General features: G+C 38.1%; 1 protein-coding gene across 1 annotated transcript in view; it reads left to right on the top strand.

Annotated features, from left to right (window-relative positions):
- Window positions 1–21,448, top strand: part of LOC106483518 (probable acyl-CoA dehydrogenase 6) — a 91,272-nt gene that overhangs the window by 1,010 nt on the left and 68,814 nt on the right. Inside the window, exon 2 of the mRNA XM_067292192.1 lies at window positions 17,036–17,156. Within this exon, the coding sequence (XP_067148293.1) occupies window positions 17,036–17,156 (121 nt within the window). The remainder of the gene's footprint in view (window positions 1–17,035; window positions 17,157–21,448) is intronic.

Raw genomic sequence — 21,448 nt, 5'->3', positions numbered from 1 at the left:
AAGTGCTGAAGTTCAGGACTTAATATAAGGAGCAAACAGCATTATCGTGGCAGTTGTACACAAACAAGCAAAATAGAAACAAACATTCAAAGGTAGGCTTCCAAAGTGTAAGGCACTGTCCCTGATTTGACTATAGATAAACTTAAAAGTCCTAGTTAGTGTTGCATTGCTTTTAGGTGTAGGATTATGTATCTGTAGCTTTCTAAAATCAGGACGTATTGGGTTGCTGAATGTTAGTTCATTCACCTGACTTTGGCCTTGTGCTGTCATAGCTTTGATAGATGCTTTTTAAAATTATTTTAGAATTACTTTGAAATTACTCTTATATTTTCCTGGATAAGTTTAACTTTCCCAAATTTCCTATCTTTCCCAGTTCACTGTGGAGAAAAGATAATAGAGCAACTTCTGATTCATGTGGTTTTTATTTTCCTTCTGTTTTTTTGGAATTAGCTTTCATACTTCCAGTATTAAAACAGGATATCCCAAGGGCCATTTAATTAAACAAGATTTTTATGAATAAAAGGCCTCTTATCCTTGAACTTCGCAATTGTGTGTTCTTTTTGTGTATTTTAAGAAGGAACCTGAGCAATAAGGAAAAGATTTGTGTTGTGACTAGCCTGTTTCCCAAAAAATTAATTTAATTAGTCTAAATTTCTGGACCTTCTGAAAAGCAGGAATAAGCTGACATAGAAAGGATCAGTAGGAGAAGCTGGAAATGAATCCCCATCTCTCACCTGGATTAGCAGCAAAGGATTTCATGGCTAATACCATGGTGTCAGGTTTGTGCTGATCCGTTCTGTGGAGGGAACATTTGCCCTCCGTGTCTGCGAAAGTCTTACGTCTGCTAAATTTATTCCCTTCGCATGCTTGCTGTTACTCACTAAGGCGCAGCGCTGTGTTTGGTGGTATACGGGGACCCACGGCCTCCTGCCTCCGTCTGTGCCTGTGCCACAGAGCCTGTCCCAGTTCCTGTGAGTTTTCCATGTGCATGAGGAACAGAAGATACCGCTGGTAATTACACTTTACAACTGCATAACTTAAAAGCAATGTCATTCCCAAATGCAGAGGGTAAAGGCAGACCTTTAGTGAAGGCAGTAGTCTACATCTGAGATTTTTAAAGCTCCTATTCTGTCACAAAACAGTGTGTGTCTTAATCTAGCTGTATCCCGGGTTTTGTAGTTGAGTATTTACTGAGGAATCAAACAAAAGGCAGGGGGAAGGGGCTGTATTAGCATCTGCCAGGGCTGTGTATGCTGCCCTGTTATGTGACACAAACATGCTGACTTTTTTTCCCTGTTCTGATTTGGGCTGTGTCCTTTCTTTGCTCAAGTGCAGCTAATGGTATGTTCTGACATTCTGGGTTTAGTGAGGATAACCGCATTAAAGACTAAGCAGGATGCTGATGCTACAGTTACACATAAATACCTGTGATGAATATATTGTAGAAGAAATTATAGTAAGCAAGATAAAAAACATTTCATCCTTGTCCTGTATTTTGCAAAATGCTTATATAGCACTTATTTCAGACTCTACTTGATTATGTATTTTAAAAAAATGTAATGAATTTTTCTCAAATCCCAGCTAATGTTATTGTTCACCCCAAAGCTTCTAGCAATCACTGTTTATTTTGGCTTAAGTTAAACCTGTCTCCAATGCATTTAAGATAAACTGAAAAATAAACTCTTTGGGAGAGAATGACTACTCAGGATCTGTAACCCATTTTAAATGTAACTGTTATTTAATTTGAGGCACTCTTTCCACTGGATAAATCTAAATGCAACTACCAGAGAAATTGGAGAAATAAGCAAAGTAATTCCATTAACAATGAACTCTTATTTTTTGTCTCCATACATTCTATTTTTTTAATCTATTAATTTAGAGTATTTTAAATGGTCTGTACTTTTCCAATTGTTCTGAGCAGGATGAGGAGGAGACTCCTATAATTCCAGGGAGCTGTTTTTAGCAAGGGCATTGAAATAAACTTGTTGAGTGGTTTCCTTTACAACTTTATAGGTCACCACCCTTCCTCTTGGAAATCAAAAATGTAACTTTTTCTTAACTTGTTGAACAGTGCTTGCAGCGCACTGGCATCCTGCAACTTGTTGCAGTAATTAGCTTATAGTATTACTTGCTTGCAGAGAAAAGATTTAACCTACTGTGTGTGTGTGCATAGCTGTAAGCATATGCATTTATATTGTATTTACTGTCAATTTTTCTTTCCTCTGGCATTAGTAGTAAGAAGCTTTGGGAAATAGGTTTGAAATGTGTTGGCACATATTCTGCTGGAGCTGCATCTGATATAAATGAGATTAGTTGCGATGACTTGCTCTAGTTAGTGTGTTACATCTCTGTAGGCTAAAGGCAATTCCTGTGAAAGTGAGACTCCACCAAAGGACACTACCTTATTTGCCGCTCTTGGTTTGTATGTCAGAGCTAACTTGTTGACAGTGTCATAAGTTTTCTGCTTATTAATAGATGAATCTTTACAAGAATTAAAGCTCCTGTGTATTAAAGCATGCAGAATCTTAATTAAACAGAGATTCACTATAACTTTCCAGTAAAATCACTGTGAATTCTCTGTCAGAAGAATATGACTCTTTTTGACCTTCTGCAGAATACTGAAGGGTGATGGCTGTTGTCACTGGAGCACCTTGGATGGAGTTAGATTTTTTAACTTTGTAGCAAAGTATAAAAGTAGCAACAGAATAGCAAACTGACTGCTGGTGTTATAAATAAATCTCCTGAAAGCAAGTTTCTCACTAAACTGAGAGACAAGGAGAGAGGAAAGACAGCAGAAGCTGCAAAATATGTGACTTGGATCTGTATTTTTAAAACATTTATCATATACCTGAAGTAATTTTCAGGAAGGAGACATTTAAAAAAAACTGTCATTAATAGGCCTCACAGATTTTGCACTGTCTTTCTATCTAAGGGAACAAATTGTATTCCCAGATTCTGGGGTATTTGCAGTGGCCTTTGTCATCTGACTTATGTTTGACAGAAACATCATATAAACATTTTGGGGGCAGATTTCTGATATAGAAATGGTATAGATAAACACAGCAATTTCCTTTACTACTGCCAAAAAATCTTGGCAGTAATTTAACAGAGAGGAAACTTCCAAAATTGATATTGTTGTTATTGGAAGAGCTAGCAGGGATATACCAGTGTAATAAAGGATGCATCCAGTGCATCCATACCAAAGAGTTGCTTTTAAACCAGAATTTAGGAATGTGGGAGAGAAAAAATGAACTTTAGCACAATCAAGCAAGCTTTGAAGAAAGTTTTTTCTGATTATAAGAAAAATGTCATTTAACATAGAAATGCTTCATTATGTAGCAAAAATGCAGTAATGGCAATTTTATAAGCAGAATTGTTTCTTATTTGTTGCTCAGTGTCAGAGTAGTTTGCATACATCTGAGATTCCAGTTGCTGTATCCAAACACTGGATTTTTTGCCCAATTATTCATGTCAGAACATGTTTCCACTGCATTTAGTTACACTCCTCAATGAACATCTTCAGGCAGGAGAATTGGGCCTAAGAGATATATCTGTGGTTCAGGTCTAGCTACTATACTGCTTTTTAAATGTCACACCTGATTGGATTAGACAACATATGTGTGCACTTGTGACAACTAAAATTGTATCTTAATAAGCAGTTTACAACTGTGCAAATGTCTGTGATGATTACAGATTTTGGTATGAGAGCTCAGAAAATGTAACTTTGCTTACATCACTTTAGATCATGTTTGCATGGAAATGTGACATCAAATCTTTCCTTCTGCCCCCAGGCACACAGTGATCCATGTTACAGTTCCCAGCCAGTTGTCACTGTAGTCTTAAAGATATCCTGTCTTTCAGCTTACTTTGTTCAAGACTTTGGCTTTCTGTGAGATTTTTTTTTTTTTTCCCCCATTTGAGCTCATAGGGAGCTTGAAAGCCTACATCTAGCTCCAGTCCCTGAAGATCAAGCTTGATAGATGAACACTGATAGGAGACCTTCAAAATACTTAGTGTGCTTCTTAAAATTATTTTCTGTCACACAGCTGGGCTTGTGTATACATAGAACGGTTGTTACATTTTCGGTGTATTTAAGAACTGAAGATTCCTGGTTACTAAAGCTGCTAAGACCAAATGCTACCTAAGCTATATGTTCCCTGAGATTGTTTTTAGTAATTACTTTTTAACTGGTCACAAGAAATTAGAGCATTAGTTTCTCTACAAAAATAAGTCAAGTTTAATAATTATAAGTATTTCCAGAAATGCCATTATATCTGCAATTTGCCATGTTATTTACTGCAGTCTTCAAAATACAGCATGTAAACTTGAGACTGGGCAAACTAGTACAGGCAGCAGAATGCACTAATCATGCTGCGTCACTAAAAGTGCCAGAAATGTCTGAAACGATGAGATCTCTCTGATACCGCTGCAGAACAAGCTCCTCACAGCTGCTGCGAGATTTTTTCCATTGTTGTGAGCCCTTCTCCCCTGCTGGCACCCTCACGCCTCCCCCAAGCTTGCTGATGGATGAGAAACTGAATTGGAGAAGTGCTCTACCACATGTGTGAGAGTGGAGCTCCTGTACAGGCGTGAGGGTGCTTCTGCTATTCTGATTGCATTTTCAAAGACATGGTGGGGGGGACTGGAAAGAAAATTATAAACAGCTCCCTGTTATTCTTGAGAAGAAACCAGCCATTTCCAGGGGAAGTTGATAAAAACCTGGAGAAAAATCACCATGCTCAAAGAGAAATGTGAAGCTTGTTATTTCAGCTTAGCTTTCTCTCAACTCCTGGTGTCCCGTTTCCCCCCCCCCCCAAATATAAATGGAGAATAGAAGGAACTAAAGCATACTGAATTTAAAAATGTTTCCTGTGATGCTGGAGCAATAAGTAGGTAGATCTTGGTAAGCTTCTTGTGGTTGAGATGACAGTCCAAATCTTTAACTAGTGATTCAGTATTGCAAACTAATAGAGCTTTCAGTGAGGTCTCTGTCAACTGTATTAATCTTTGAGGGTACCTCAAACTTACCAGGTACTTGGCTGATATGGTGATGAGCATGGTTTAAGTACCAGCAAATACATAAAATGGCATAAGCTGCGAGTTTGTGATGGCTTCCCATCTGTAGTTTAGCACATGCAGAGCCATGATTTGGATAGCTCTAGAGAATATTGTTCTGCCTCTTAGTGATGAGAGACAAAGAAAAGGTGAAGGCAATAACTGCATTAAGATGAGTTCCTAGAAATGAATATTTTCTCTTTTATCTAAAGGATTCAGTCATGATCTGGGCCTCTTGGGTGCAGTCAGTAAGCTATGTCTTATATGCAAGACTACCTCTCTGGGTGTAGTAGTGCACCTCTCCCTGTCTGAATGCAGCCCACTCGTGGGCTACAGGAAACCCTGGTTGCCGCTTGTGATCCTGGCTGGTGGGAAAGTACCGTGAACACCTGGAACCTCTGCTAACAGATCTCCTGAAGGAAGTCTGTCAGTCCTAATGAACCATATACCACAGCCAGCACTTGAAAAGCATTGCTTAAAACAGCCATCCTCTCCAACTATTACCCAGTATTGAAATTCCACCTCCACCCAGGTACTGCATTTGGTGCTGTGCCCAGTGACAGGGAACATTGTGGGTGGCGAAGAGGGATGAACTCCTGAGGCACAAACATTTGAAGTTGGATACTGTCAAACAATTTCATGAAGTCAAATTCATTCCTAATACCTTGCAGTGGAGAGGTGGCCTGGGATGGTGTGGCTCACAGTGTGATAGCTTGTTTTGCTCCTTTTGGGATGTAACCCAAAGGCAAAAGCAGACTCTAAACTGTAATATCCAGACCTCTGGTGGGCTTTACATTGTACCTCAGAAAATATGAGTCGGGGGGACAAAAATGCCACAGTTGTGTAGGTAATACATTGCTTTCATAACTGCATACAAGTAGCAACAACTGCCAGCCACCCTAAAGACTTGTCTGAGATCAGCACCTAGACTGACTTGATCTGAAGCAGAAATTTTTGCTCCCATGGGATTGCCTCACTTTGAATGCATTTGCCCTCAAATTGTAGGAATAACCATACCCTTGTTCTCACCAATTCTGGTTTCACTGTACTCTAGGCTGGAAAAAATGTCTTTACATATTGTGTTGTGAAAACAGTGTGGTTTGTACTCATTCTAATTTCTTCTGGAACGAGCCCTCCAGCTGAAGATCAAGTTGCCTGGGACAGTCCTATGTCCCAAGTTTCTAGGTATGTTGCACTTGTGCTCAGTGAAGAGATTAGAAGTGTGAAGTGCAGTGAGACTTGCAGAGCACTTGGGGAGTTTGCTTCCTTACGAAATATAAAGAATCGCAATTCTCTTGAACAGAATTTCTGGTCTCTGTAGCTGAGCCTGAATCCAGTCAAATGAGGGATGCAGTTGTCTGGCTAGTTGTAGGTGGAAAAGGGAATTTCTTTGACCTAGTTTTTCCCCACAGTGACACCACATGCATAAAAAAATCCTGCTGACTGAAGAAGAGGGAAAGAAAATGAGTTTTGTGTGTTCACGTTAATAACTATGTAAGTCACAAGGACTCCACAGTGGTGGGCTTGAAATAAATAGCTGTTAGGGGTAAATGTTCTGATCTTCTAAGTACTCTTCCAAAAATCTTTCTGGGTTTCCTAACCAACTCTGTTCCCACTATTCTTATTTTTAAAACTTTGATGTTCAGAGATGCATGACTTATCTCTAGCTGTGAATGGATATTGGAGAAATACTGTGACAGTAATGGCAGGGGGAAACCTTATTCTCTGCCCAGGTAGAAGTTATGTTTATTATATATCTCTCCTTGGATACCATAAATTGCTTATGTTTTTGTATATAGTGTATATATATCCATGAATACCATAGAACTTGAGGTGTGAACATATCTTCTAGATCCCCAGGAGAGTTTTCAGTTTTTGCAAAAACATCACTGTAACAATAACTTTTTTTTTTTGTCCAAGTAGAATACAGGGCCCCATGTGGCTTGAAACACGTGGTGTTGAGTATTGGGAGGTGAGAAATGTTCTTTTGATGGCATATTGCTTTGTTCATTGTGGTTTGGTTAATGGAAGATACAGTAGCTATTCCCAACGAGACAGAAAAATAGCATAGGTGTAAAAATCTGAATGTGGTTAAAGGAGAAAATAAATTCTATGAAACTAAATGTAAATACATAACCAATTTTCTAATTTCAGAACTCTTTGCAAATGTATTTGTCTATCCTTTGGGCTGGGGTAGAGGGATGTGGTGAAGGAGGAGGAGTAGCCTAGGCTTATGTGGGTCCTTCCCCAGTTGTAGCTGGTCTTTCAGCATCTCATTCCCGAGGAAAAGGTTAAGTTGGACTCAGTTCCCCAGTCACTGGGCTGGATCTTTTATTTTCTTAGCAGGGTGAAGGTGTGTGCCAAGGTGACAAAATACCCAGTGGTGCAGCTCGTGGCTGCACTGGCGGTTTGGCAGAGTGGAGGCAGAGCATGTACTTCTGCTCAGCCCTTCGCTCCCTGGAGGGCTTGAAGGTTTTTAAGCTTTCGTTAAGTGTGGCACAAATTGTGTGGTTCATTTTGTTTCTTTTTTTTTGTTTCTTTTTTTTTTTCTTTTTTGCTTCCTGGAGTGAAAACTGCAGCCAGACATATGGGACCAAAAGATTTGCAGTACTCAAATTTCTGAACTAATAATCAGCTTTACTTTTATGTATTATGTATGTTGCAAGGAACTGTGCCTCAGTGAGAGGGAAGAAATGTGGTGATTTAAACAGAAGCGTGCCCAGTTGCTGCCAAATGAACAGAGAGGAAGAAATTACATAACCCTCATAATGTGTGTGCCTTTCTGCTGGAAATCAGATTTTGTAAAAATAAATGAGGACAGGTCTGTTTCATTATATAATGAGATCCTTCCAACTCTTACGTTATAGAGTTTTTCCCTCCCCCATTTTTTTTCCCTTGAGAATGGGAAAATACAATTTCATTTAGTAACTATTTGTTCCTGCATTTGCTGATCACTGCAGTCTTTGCATCCCCAGTGCTGTAGCAAATCACATGATTCTTCTGTTGCTTGTAACATGGCTAAATTGATGGTACAAAAAGGAATTGTGGTGCTGTAATTAGTCAGTTTTAAAAGTATATCTTTCCATTTCAGCCATGCCTTTTCCAGTGGTGAGGAAATTCTTCTATTTTTCTCTTATATGAGCCTACTGAGGATTGGTTTTAAATCCACTGGAAGTTCCTCTGGAAGCTCAGCCCTGGCCACAGCTATGTCTAATGGCAGTGGGGAAAGCCAGATGTGAGCCAGGCCTCTTCACCCTCATTTCGCAGTAATGAATAGAAAAGCAGAAAAATCCTAAAGATATCCCAGGCTCTAGCAAAATGTGTCGCCTGCCCCTTTGAACCACCTTCATAGTTCTAAGCTTTAGTGACTCTCTTTTTCTCCTTAATTCTTACAATTTCAAGCTTGCATACCACCCACTGGGAAAGGAAAAAGCAGGGGGAAAGCTAAATAACCTGGAATCTGTATGTATTTATGTCTAAACATACACACGTGCACACAGTAGGTTGCGGGGGTATACATAACATACCTGACTAATGTGATTGATGCTTCTCTCTCATTATCGTGTGAAATGTTTAGTACCTTTATATGCCAAATAAGCAGATTGCATTGCTTATTATTTAAATGGTATGGTGAGCAGAAGTTCCTGCCATGCAGCCCATGCTCAGCAAGGTACTTCAGTGTGCACCTAACTTTAACTGTATGTAATCCCACAAAGTCAAAGGGATTGTCAATGTGTTTAAACAGAGGAGGTGAAGCCATTATTTTGCTGAGAAGTATTTCATTATGTAAGACTTTTAGATATGGAGATTAAAAAAAAAAAGTCATATTTTGACTTATCTCTCTTTTTTCCTTTTTGGTGATATTTTCTGGCTGGCTTGAAGTGTCCTTTTTGTACAGCTGTTTTCTCACCTGACTGATCATGTCTTGCTCTCCAGATGTGGTCATGTCTTGCTCTGCAGATGCCATGCAGAACAAGTGGGTCAGGTTTACATGAAAAGTTGGGGAGACCAAAGTTAACTGAAGGATAAAGACAGCAGAGCATGGTCTTGTGGATCTTCCCAGGTCCAGACCTTTTCAAGGGGAAGGAGTTGGCAGACATCCCTGCTGGTGTATGAACATCTGGCACATTCATGAATTGAGGGCAAAGTTTCTAGAGCAACTTTCCTACCTTCTGTTTTTAAGTACTCCCTCAGTCACTCAATTCCTTGCTCAGAAGTGTTTGCTTATAGTTCAAAAGGAGATGATGACAAGTAAGAACAGCCCATCCTGCTGTCTAATCCCATTTATACAGAGCTTCTGTCCCATTGTTTTTTAGTCTGCAAATTTCAGTCCATGCATCTGTTTTATTTATTGAATGTGTTTGGGGTTATATCAGTAAGTTTGCTTACATGGGCTAGGTCAATCTTTCTCTTTTCAAATGAAGCAAAACAACAAAAAAACCCCCTTACAAATATTTATTGCTGTAGTTGACAAATATTTCTAAATTTGAATTCATGTTTCAGGACCTATTAGTCCTCAATTATAATGAGAAAAAAAAAATGTGATAAAAAGAGATGAATGGTAAAACAATGATACAATTTGGGGGGGAATGTATTTCCTTCAAGTGTGATAAGGTTTTTGGAAAAGAACATGTGGATACATGTGGTAATTCCTTATTTTAGGTTTAGATAAGGGGAAAAACAAGATTGAAAATCTTAAATAGAATAACTAAATACTTTGAAAAAATGATTCTAGTACTTACAGAAAAATATGGAAAGAAATCAAAGCTTCTTTTTTAAAAAAAAGTTTTTGTGAATTGTTAAACAATTTTCTCTAAATTAATTGCTACTGGCTGTAAATTTTGAGTTATACATATTAAAATATGGGGGAAACAGTGGAAAAAAACCCACAGGACTTAATGTGCTGTGCTCACATCGTTATTTAATATCTTGATGATGGCTTGAAAATATTAAGAATTTAAAAGGAATTTCCTTCTAGATTAAAATTTCAGAACTTTTTGGTTTGGGGTTTGTAAAACTAATAACACTGCTTTAAAAAGCTTAAGTCAAAATTACAACTTTTTTGTTCTTTATATTAATTATCTGAATATTCTGCTTTTAGGACCTTTTTCCTGCCAACTGTTTTTTGCAGAGTTATGAAACAGATGTCTACACTTAAATTGAACTTCTTAAGTTCAACCTTGCATCATTGTGGAAAATGTTTTCTTGATTTCTTCTCAGCAATAGCCTGATGACAGCTCAGAGCACGGAAGTTTCTTTATTGTCACTGAGGCCCAGTCCCAAATCCCCTATTCTAAAAGGGCAAGTTCTTTAGCAGTAGTCTGTAGACATTCATTAATACAGATGTTGCATCATAAATTTGGCTCAATAGTCAAGTGTGAATACAGAGTGATAGGCACAGACTGTATCCAAATGCCACATCTTCCACCTTGTGGGCAAGAGAGAGTCTTCCTCATGCAAAAGTTTAAGATTTTCTGCAGAGTCTAGGATGTTCACTACCTTTACAGAACCCCTTGTATAGTCATGGGTCACCTTTTTTACATCGATTTTCCAGGTGAGTCCTGACCAAGAAGAGGAAAGCATGTTTTTATAAGAGAAGGAGAGAGGGCCAGAGGCTGAGAGATAAAATCCCTGGTTTTGGATGGATATTCCCCTGCTTATATTAGTACTGAAAAAACAATCCCTTTCAAAAAAAAAAGATCTGTAGAACTTCCTGAAAATCTGCAGTGAATCACCCTGTTGTGGTATGTATCCTGAAGGAGGAAATGGCAGCTTACAGCTTTGCTGACTAGATCACTTCAGACCTCAGGCAAGCTTGTAATGTTGGATTTTGGTTGCCAAAAGACTGTGCTAAATAGCTTCATATGAGAAGCCTGGTTAAGCAAGGAGTGCTGCAAGGAGTGTTTTCTGCCTAACATGTGGTTAAATATAAATGTGTGATGGGGTTATTTTTAAACTGTTGTGGTCTTCCAAGTCATATACTGCCTTTGCTTCTGCACGTCATGTCATCAGAGACTGAATGATGGCCTTTCTGTTTGCGCACTGGCTGCTGCAGGTCAAGGCTTGTCACCGCAGTGTTCATCATCACCAGACTGGGTGATCCAGCCACCCCAGGCCCTGGCAGTCCATGGCTCCTGCCATGGCAGGATCTCCTGGCGTGTGTTATGGGGACCCTCAGTACAGAAACAACTGCTATTCAGAGAAAGTTGCACAAAAACGTATATGTCTCTTCATTAGAAAAACCATATTAGAATCAAATAAATCCTTTGGCAAGCTGTAGAATTGATTGTCCTAATTTTCAAGGTAGGTGACCATGCTACCAACACTGGAAGGGATCTCCTAAGTGCAGAAGGACAGCAGGACTCCATTTTGTCCATCATACACAGACAGACATCCTTGTCAGCCAGGTGCCATGTGGCAGAAATATCAGACTCGCCACAGTCTCTCAAGAGGCAGGAATGGTCAGAAACCACCTGTTGGGGGAACCTCCAAAGGAACCTCCTTTTTCAACCCCCTTTCCTCACTCAGCTGGATTTGCTCTGATTCTGTCTTGGGCAATTCAGCACTGAATGTATTTCCATATCCCAGTCTCCTTCCCTGTTGCTTTTCAGTTACCTTTTTTTTAAGAATATTACTGAAAAGCTTTGCCTAGAGCTCAAGAAGAACTGTGAGAGAACTGAGGGAGAACCGTGGCCTCTAAGCCCAGGAGCGAGAAGAAACAGGGAATATTTGTGGGAAAACCCATTCTACTGTGCTGTGTCTCAGATGTGATCCCAAATGAGAGCAACATGTTGGAAGCAAACAACTATTATTTAGATGCATAAATTCCTCCTTAGTCCCTGTACCTGGTCAACAAAGAGAGCTAGATACCTCTGAGGAGAAACTGGGAAGACTTGCAGAGGGTCCTGAGCGGTAGTCACCAAGAGCTCACCAACAGGAAACTCATTCCCACGACAACTTTGATGACTTTTATAGGGTCGTTTTAGTAGTTATGAACAGTGTAGTGGGTTTGGCTACATCAGCTCTCCTTAAATTCTTACTGCTTGCTAAAATACTGTCTGTCCTGAACACCAGTATATGTAGGATGGTAAATTGTTTTATAGTGCAGTAGTTGCTGCCAGAGATTGTGTACAAAATTGTAAGGAGGATTGTTGTAATGCGAGCTGTTAATTATTTTCTTTAATTATTGATGGTGTCAAGGCCAAGTTTTTCTGATCTGTTTTCTCTGTTCTTTCAATTCAGTCTTTTGCTGATTGTCCAGATATAATCAGTGAAAAACTATCATTAGTGATTTTTTTGCTTATTTATTTTACTTTTTTCATTACATTAAAGACTCCATTAGTTGTGTTATTTTAGTTATTATATTAATAGAGCTAAGTTCAATTACTATAACTGGATTTTAAAGAAAAAAATGCTCTCGTTAACATAATGTGATAGCGTTATATGGCACCACTGAATGCATTTAGTCTTCTTAATTGAAATATGCCTTTCTCATACGTTTTCTGATGCTTTTCTAGTAAGTCTAATCTCAGCTTAAGTATAACTCGCTGTAAGCTTTAGTAAAAATTCTGCCCTTTCGTAAGAATTTAGTTTAATGAATTCATTTCAAGATTCAGGCATTATATTGTCCTGCTTATTGTGCACTGAAATATTATATTACCACAGTATTATTAGAGATAGATGTAGGAGATAGCACATGTAGAAATTGTTACAGTCTTTAACTTCTAATTTGAATTGCTTGATAAAAGTTAAACTTGCTGGTGAATAATGGAAAGAAATCTTTAATTCTTGTGCAGGACATCTATATATGCTCTGAGTACACAAATTAATTCAATTACATATTCTAGTCTTGTAGAAATAGCATACTTGTTATAGAATATAGTGAGAATTAAATGCAAATCATTAATATTTCTGGCTAGGTGCTGATATGATAACAGGGCACTGTGCAAAGGAAAATCCCCCAATTTTTTTTGTTTCTTTTCTCATTTAAATAGTATACTATAATTTCCTCTGGAAAATAATCAAAACATACAATTATCTGGCAATATTTTGGGGAGCTATTTCCACCTGTCTGTTTTAGGGAGAGATTAGAATAATCTATAACAAAAAATCTGCATCTCTCTGTCTTTTCCCGCTCTATTTCCCTTTTCCTGAGCAGGTAGTGACAGGTGCTGTTTTTCACACAACTTTGTAAAGACTACTTTAAATAAAAACTTTTATTTTTTTATCAAAAATGAAATGAGTTTTTGGCTTGATTAGTTTCCTACTGGGCAAATATCCACATTGTTTAATAATAACAATAATGACTTTATTAAAAAAAAAAAACAGGGTTGATATCAGCTATTATACCCTTCTTTTAGACACTTCCCAGAGAGCAGCTAGAGCTCACACTGAGATGTAGACTAAATCAATGTTGTCTCCAAAGCTGAGTCCTTTAGATTTGAGTTTGTATGATTTGAATGGAGCGGCCTGAGAAAAATACCAGTGTTGTGCATGAGGCTTACTATGCCCTCGTCATCAGGAAAAGAACAGAATTCCTGTTATTGTGGTTTACTAGTACTTTATCAGCAAGCAGAAAAGAAATATGGCTTCCAAATCAACTATATATATATATCCCAAATTCTGTTGAGATTTAGCCATCTAGATTAGGTAAAAAGATTACCTTTGTGCTTGGGAATATCTGTCAGATAGCATTTATTGTTCCAGATGCAGTGTTAAAATCTCTGAGAGGAGTTTTAGGTCTTACTACAGTCAGTATCCTAGTAATGTAAGTCTAAATGTTATCACCCATGTTTTCTACACTTCTCATGATAAAGCCTATAAAAATAAATAGAACTGCTGCTCAACTACTGCTGAAAGCTTGCTTCTGTATATTTGCCAAACACTGTATACCTGTGTATATGATTTAAATTAAGGTGCTTGCATAATTTGTGCTGACAGTGTTTAACATGCTGTGTGTATTCACAAATTAAAGTTAACTCAAAATTAATCAAGATTTAAATTAATTCAAGCTTGAAATATTTCTTTGGGGGCACGGATCTGAGAAACTGGCCAAAGCCAAAGGAAGGGGCACATCGAATAGTTAGGTATGCAGCATATTTGACCTGCATCCAAATAAACCTGTCTTTAGAAGTGTTTGAAGTACGCATTCTGTAATTGTACATGTTCTTTCAGTCAGGATTGCTGACTTGGTCCTTTGAAAACACATCTCCCTGTTTCCGTTAACTTATGTGTGAAGGGATGATAATATCGGACAATTGGTGCTAAAACACCAGCCAGCTGCCCAGCATTGCAGTTCTGCAGCGATGTGGTTTACGTGTAAAAGGGGATGTGCCCCCCTAGGTGCCCTCTCTACCTGAGCTTTTTGTCCTCCGATCGCCCCATGGACTGCTCCTCATGCCTGACTGATGCTGTACAAATTACCTGAGGATGTATGTTTTCTGATGACTTATTTCAAGGAATGATACTTTTAAAGGAATGAGTTTAAGCAAACTAACCTGTTTTCAGGCATGTAGAATCTTATTTATGATTGTAAATAACGTGTGATTTTTTTGTATTTGAGTGTCTGAACACTTTTGACAAGACCTATTTCATCTGTTTAAAAAAATACAGCTTATGGTGGACAGCGAAATGACTAGATAACAATTGTGGATATCGGTGTCTTGACTGAGATTTTTATTTTTTCTTGATATTAGAAGCATATGCTGTTTGCAGTTTGTGCAGTGAGGCTTTCTTCATCTTTTTGTTGTATCATGCAAGATAAACCTTGTTTTACTAGAAATTGCAAGTTTTACTTTTCTTGGTAATAGCTAGCTTTTGGTTCTGTTAAATAATTTGAGTTTTACTCAAAGGCACAGAAGCAAGCAGGTTATAATCTGCAGGAATGATGTAAAAAACTTATGAGTCTAATGCCTTAGTCATTCTTCTGCCTCTGTTTAACTTCAAAGGTAGCTTTATATGTAGGCAGTGAAACGCTTGGCCCAGTACCAGCCCTAATAGGCACAAAGCTGTTACTACACTCACTTCACTTTTGCCAAGATCTATCAAAACATTGTGATAACTTTCTGTGCACATTTTATAATAACTTTGAGGCATTTTCCTGGATGCTATCAGGTGAACATTACCGAAAGTTACTACAAACAAAGAGTGAAGTCAAAAAGGTATTTCTTTGCCTGCAACTCAACATTAAGGGTCCACATACTAGAATCTGAGCATCTGGGACATGGCAGTATAGAAACTTATGTGTAGACTATCCTAGATAGTGTCCTAGGGAGAAAGAACTACAGCAACATTTTGTTACTAGTGACCTGGGGCCTACATTATTCAGTATAAGAGAGGGAGAGAGGTGAAAATTATTGAACAAGTTACACATTCAGTATAAATGTTTCTCAGAATTTGGTGAGAGAGATGAAAAAGTGATTTTGTGCTACCTGAGAAGAAGCATCCTTGTTTCTTTGGCCAGCTGGGAAGCAGAAAACAGGCACGTATGGGCTAAAATTCTCTGAAGAATGTGCAATGAATAGATACCTCAAAAGAACACTCCACAGGCTCTCATCAGCTTAGCGGTTTGAGAAGGAGAAGAATCTTTTTCGAGTTTAAGAAATAGTTAGCACCACAGGACTTTTGTTTATTTGGTGTGGAGAAAAGACTAGTAAGTACTTAAAATAATAAATCCTGTCTTATAAATCTGCGTAAGAATAAAATGATGTTCACAGATTAAAGGCAATATATTAACTTTACATTGAAAATTGACATTTGTTTTGATAAGGTTTGGTTTTGGGAAGAGAGGGTGGCTTTTTTGTTTTGTGTTTTGAGCACCTTATGAGTTCAGTGTTAAAGTGTGCTGAAAAAGATGCATGGTGCACCTGGAGGCCCAGCAGAAGTAGTTAATGCCCAACCCCCGGACTGGCTTGCGGAGGCAGACAGAGATGGGCCGTATACAGTCTGAAATATCTTGAAAGATACTGAAAATATGTGCTGCCCAGTAACAGATTGGTAGGGTGGGCTCAAGGAACAAGAAAGAGTTGGCAGAAGCCAGAATCTGCCCCTGTGGTACGTAATGCAGGGCTACGAGGCACAGAGCTGGTTTGTTAGGAAGTTCAAGTGCTTATAGATAGGCTGAGAAAACTGCAGGTTGCCCAGTTTGCTCTCTTTGCACAACTACTGAAATTTGGGGCTTGTTGGATGAGATGTACAACCCTTGTGCTCTGAAATCCCAGAGTGTTACTGAACGTGGCATCTGTGTTTTGCTCATGATGACTGAGAGAGAAGACAACAGCCTGAGCAGAGCAAGGGCAGTAGTCAGACAGCTCAGGACATTGACTTCTGCAAGGTGTGTCTTAGCTAAGAGTTGCCCAGGGATTAAACTTGAAAATGCATAAAACTTGGAAGACCATTATTTCTAGTGTTATTAAACCCTAGGGAAATCTAAATTCAGACAGGACTTGAGTGCCCCAAACAGCTATGTCCTTGATAGCATTTCAGGTAAACAGTGAGGAACTGAAGCCCTTCAGAATTGCTTGTCGCCTGTGTCTTGTGTGATCCCTGTGAACTGAATGTCATCCCTCTTTGGCAAGGTTCCTCTGAGGACATGCCAGCTTTCCCTTCCTGTCACTGTCTAGAAGCTGTATCCAGAAATATAAATGGAAAGGGGAAAACATAACGAATGGAGAGGGGGAAGTGCTATTTTCATAAGCCTTGGAGAGCCTTAAACTAGCCCTGATGATTTCCTACTGTAATATCTGTAACTGCTAAAAGAATAATTTATATTTGCATCATTGCATCTATTACATTAATTGGATGGGTGGAGAATAAGAGCATCTGACAGAAAGTAAGCAAATCCATGTGCTTTCAAAATGTCATGTCACTTTCCCTATACATTTTTTCTCTTTAAATTAAAGTATTTAGACAGAAGTAGTCAAAGGTGTTTCTGTAGGAATGTCTTTGTTAATGACTTTTTAAATGTATTTTTCAAATCTAGATCATCAACAAGGAGATTAATCCATTTGTGGACAAATGGGAAGAAGAAGGACAGTTCCCAGCACATAAAGTATTTAAAATCCTAGGACAGGCTGGATTCCTTGGTGTGGATAAGCCAACAGGTAGGAGAGTGTACAACTCTTGAATATTGATGATGCCGGTGATAGAATTTTTTGACATTATTTCAAATCACTTTTGTTCCAGATCAAAACATGCTTCAGAATTCAATGCAAAGCTTACTTATATTCACAAGTGACAGGCATGCACCTTACAAACTGTACAACTACAGAAAATGATGTAGCTAACACAAGTTGATATTCTCCTAAAAATAAATATTCTTAAAAAATGAAGTAATTGTTATTGAAAATCAGTGAAATTAATGCCATTTCAATTCTCATGTACAATCTGTATAATGAGTTTTCTTTCTTCTGTTTCCTGACACATATTGAATAATCTCAGTCTTCATTAATAAAACCACAATTTGAGGGCATTAAAAGCTTTTTATGTTTGGGCCTATTATACTTAGCCTATCATCTGTATCGCATTATAATGTATTTTGCCTCACCATTCAGAGAATGAGCTTTGTGTGGGTTTTAGACCATTATATCCTAGACAGACCATTATATCCTAGACTGTCTTTAAAATACGCTATTCTGAAGCTTCCAGCCCACAGAAGCATGTACAGAACAAGAAGCTGATGATATACACAGCAAGAACAGAGAAAGTTGCATGTTTATATATACACATTTATGAAGAAAAAAAAAATCAGGAAATCCGGAAGAGTAGGAGGAGTTTCAACTCTTCAGCTAAAACACATTCCTCAAGTTTTGTTTTGTTTGTGTGTGACATAAGATATACTTACTTTCTTTTCAAACACTACTGTAAGGTCTTCCTGCCAGAATTCTCTGTTTTTTTCCTGTTTTCTTATTTGTGGCTAAAAACTTTAAAACAAAGGTTTGCGTAGGCAAGCCTGCAGCAGTCTTCGTGAATTCAGAGCAAGCTGAAGTAAAAATGATTAAATAAGTAACTGCAAATAATCATCTTTGCAGGGGAGTTTACACAACCTTAGCTATGCCACACCACATCATTATGTTACTAAGGGTCAGGGTTTGAACTGTGGAACAAATTATGTCTTTTTACAAATTTCTTTAAGAGGAAATTTTTCATCTTGAAATGAACTTTTAAATTGTCATATATTCTGACTTGGAAGCTTTTTCTTTAGCTATTCAGTTGTTGGAGTTCACAGAACTGTTTAGCTGTGATTGTTTGACAAATCCAATTAGGTCTGAGCTGGTACTTTACAAAAATGCTGACAGTTTGAGATTGCAGTTAAGATTTCTATAAAGGACAAATAGGATTATTGGGTGAAGGAAAAAACACCTCCACTTTCTACTATAATTGTTTGATAGGCAGATTTGAAATATGTCTCAGTGGGGTCCTTCACACTGCTAATATTCATGTTGCTTTTAATAATGGTACATTTTATTGCTGTCAGATTACAGCCCCATCTTTGTTGTAATATGCATCTGAGGACATGCAGAGGCCTCAGCTGGGACAAGGAACCTCGCTGTTGGGCATGCCGTGCATAAAACGTTGTGGAGGTGGGGACTTTGTATAACACTCACAAAATAACTAGAACAAGAGATAAATTGAGTGAAATCTAGTGAAGAAGGGACTTACAGAGGCAAAGATGGTCACAGAGGTTTGCATATGCTGACTTCATTTATATTAATGATTGGGAGTATTTTTTCCTTGGCTTTGACACTTGTGTCTTGTTTTTAATCTAATTTATTGGGCCTCTACAGCTGCAATTTATGAAACCTATAAAACACTGGATGAAATTCTCACTGACACTGTTCCATCCACTTATTCATATTCTCTTCCATAAGATATTGTTGGGCACAAAAAATGCACTAACTCCTGGAAGATTCTGCCTTTGCCGCAGTTGTGCAAGGGAAAGTCCCCACATCCACCTTTCACTGTGTAATGGTACAGTAACATCAGGCACAGCAGAAAGTCCTGAAATTTTCACATGATCTGTGAAACAGTCAGATGTGTAACAGGCTCAGTGGGAGTTCCTTTGGCAAATGCCTGGAATTTTTAATTCTTCTGTGAAGTGCTTATGCTTGCTGTATGACTAGCGGGCACTATTAGCAGTAATTTCTTTTTTGCAAAAAAGAGAGAGGGATACCTTTTATACCCTGCCACACTACTTTTACTATTTAGCTACCCTGTACAGAGAATGAAAGATCCTGGGGGATTTGAGGAAGCAAAGAGCAGCCTGGAGTTTTGGGGTACGTGGGGGAAGTCTGAAGGGAGCTTAACTGATCTGAGGAAAGTGTTCTAGTGCCAGAGCAGCACGATTGACAGTGTACCCTACTTCCTCTTTCCAACACAGAGCAAAAGTATAACTTTTATGTTGTATTCCTCCAAACCCAGCTTATAAAGCATTCTCTGTTAAAGAATGCTATATCTTTAAGTGAATTTATTGTAGTGGCAGCTACAATTTTGAAACAGAAGTTCTTCTGAATTTAATTTCCAAAGTCATTCTTTTGAATACAACCTTCCCCCCCGCCACAGTATAATTAATTTTGAAGTGTTTTGATTGGGTAGAAATGGTTCACAAGCTTGTTTTGCTTAGATAGAAGGAAACATCTGCTGGATTTCAGATTTGTTGAAACTGAACTTTGTTTCCTTTGTAAACACCATTACATCTGTGAACAATGAACTGCTTAATGGGAGCCAGTTTTAAAAAAGAACATACCTTAACATGTGTATGTTATCACTGGAAACTTTCTCTGTGTGGAGAACTGATTGGGGTACTATTTGCATTGCAAAGGCTGCATCAGTTTCCATCATATGCAGTAGTGGTCTACAAACTTCAAAGTGTTTTTTCCTGTATATTTTTTTCCCCAGTTGTTTATGCTTGTACTGAATATTAGCTGTACTACAATAGTTCAATATGTTAGTTGAAGGGATTATGTAAACACCGTGGGCAAGGCCAAGCCATATAGATAACTGGAGAATCCTGGAGTTTAGCAATGGATTTAACTTATTGCACTGTCCCATCAGTCCTCTGCTAGGGAAAGATATTTTCTTGAATCATGTATTTCAGTTCTGTGCTCTGGTATTCTTTATATGATTCAAAAAATAATGTATGTACCATTTTCCCTTGGAAAAAAATGTATATTGTTCTATTAGGAAATTATTCTTAATAGTAAAATACATGGTGAAAACATGAACATCATTTATGAATAGGTGTCTTTTTACTGTATACAAAATCTGTTTTATGGAATTGCTCAGTTCAGCTGTGAGTGTTTAGTCTGAGGGGGGAGAAAAACCCAACATCTATATATACTTGTTACTCTTAATTTATATTTACTGTGTGTTTCTCCTCAAGTTATAAGGTTTCTGGGCTAGTGAGCTATTGACAATCCCAAAACTAAGGACAGAAAATATTAGGTTAGGCAGCAAAAATATTTTAAACAGCCTTGGAAAGTGGCCATTGACCATTTTGCTAAGGGAAGTGGGCAAGACACATTCTCTGGGGTATTTTATTTGCAGATTAGATGAGATGTTGAAGTAAAAGCTGAGAAGATCCATGTGGTTCTTTCTGATCTTATGGTTTATGAATCAAAGTCTCAGCTGTGACTAAATTTTAGGAAGCCTTGCCAAAGACACAGGCCTATAATGCCCTGTTATGTGCCTGCATAACTGTGTGTGCAGATGCAGATGATTATCGGTTGTTTTTATCAGCTGATGCAACAGCATGGGAATTGTCCTGTAAAGACTTGGTGAAAACAAAGAGGTAGGCGGAAGAGACGTTTGCAAGGGGGCAATGTCTCCTGTGCTGCACATACTCATAGCAGCACTGTGAGACATGAGTGATAATTATGGCTGCTCTTTTACTAGCAGCTTCACTGGCAGTCCTATAGGAATATTTAACAGAACATATTTGCATGTACAAATAATTATAGTATGTACAGACAATAGCCTTCACTGATTCCTAGCAAGCACTTAGCAGTGTGCTGGCAGAAACATGTTCATAAACCTAAAATCAGGAAAATATGTTCTAAGACTCATACGTGGGAAAGTATATTTTTATCCTTCCCCTACTGCTGGGATATACACTGTATACTGAACTGGATGAAATAATAAGCAGTATATTCTTGTCACTTGGGACAGGTAAGCATCTGATGAAAGATAACATACGTTTCAAGTGGTTGATTGCAGTGTTGTGAAATTGGAAAATGATGCAACATTTTTCCTTAAGAAAGCCTGTTTGTTGCATGTGTCTGTTTTGAACATGAGAATACAGATCTAGACTATCCTCTAACGTTAATTTTGTTGTTTTATTCTTGAGTACACTTTTGTCTTGTAAGATGGGATTTTACAAGAGTTTGCTAGTGGAAAA

The sequence above is a fragment of the Apteryx mantelli genome, chromosome 2 (genome assembly GCF_036417845.1).
Source record: "Apteryx mantelli isolate bAptMan1 chromosome 2, bAptMan1.hap1, whole genome shotgun sequence".
Lineage (NCBI taxonomy): Eukaryota > Metazoa > Chordata > Aves > Apterygiformes > Apterygidae > Apteryx > Apteryx mantelli.
This window is presented reverse-complemented; position numbering and strand designations above follow the sequence as displayed.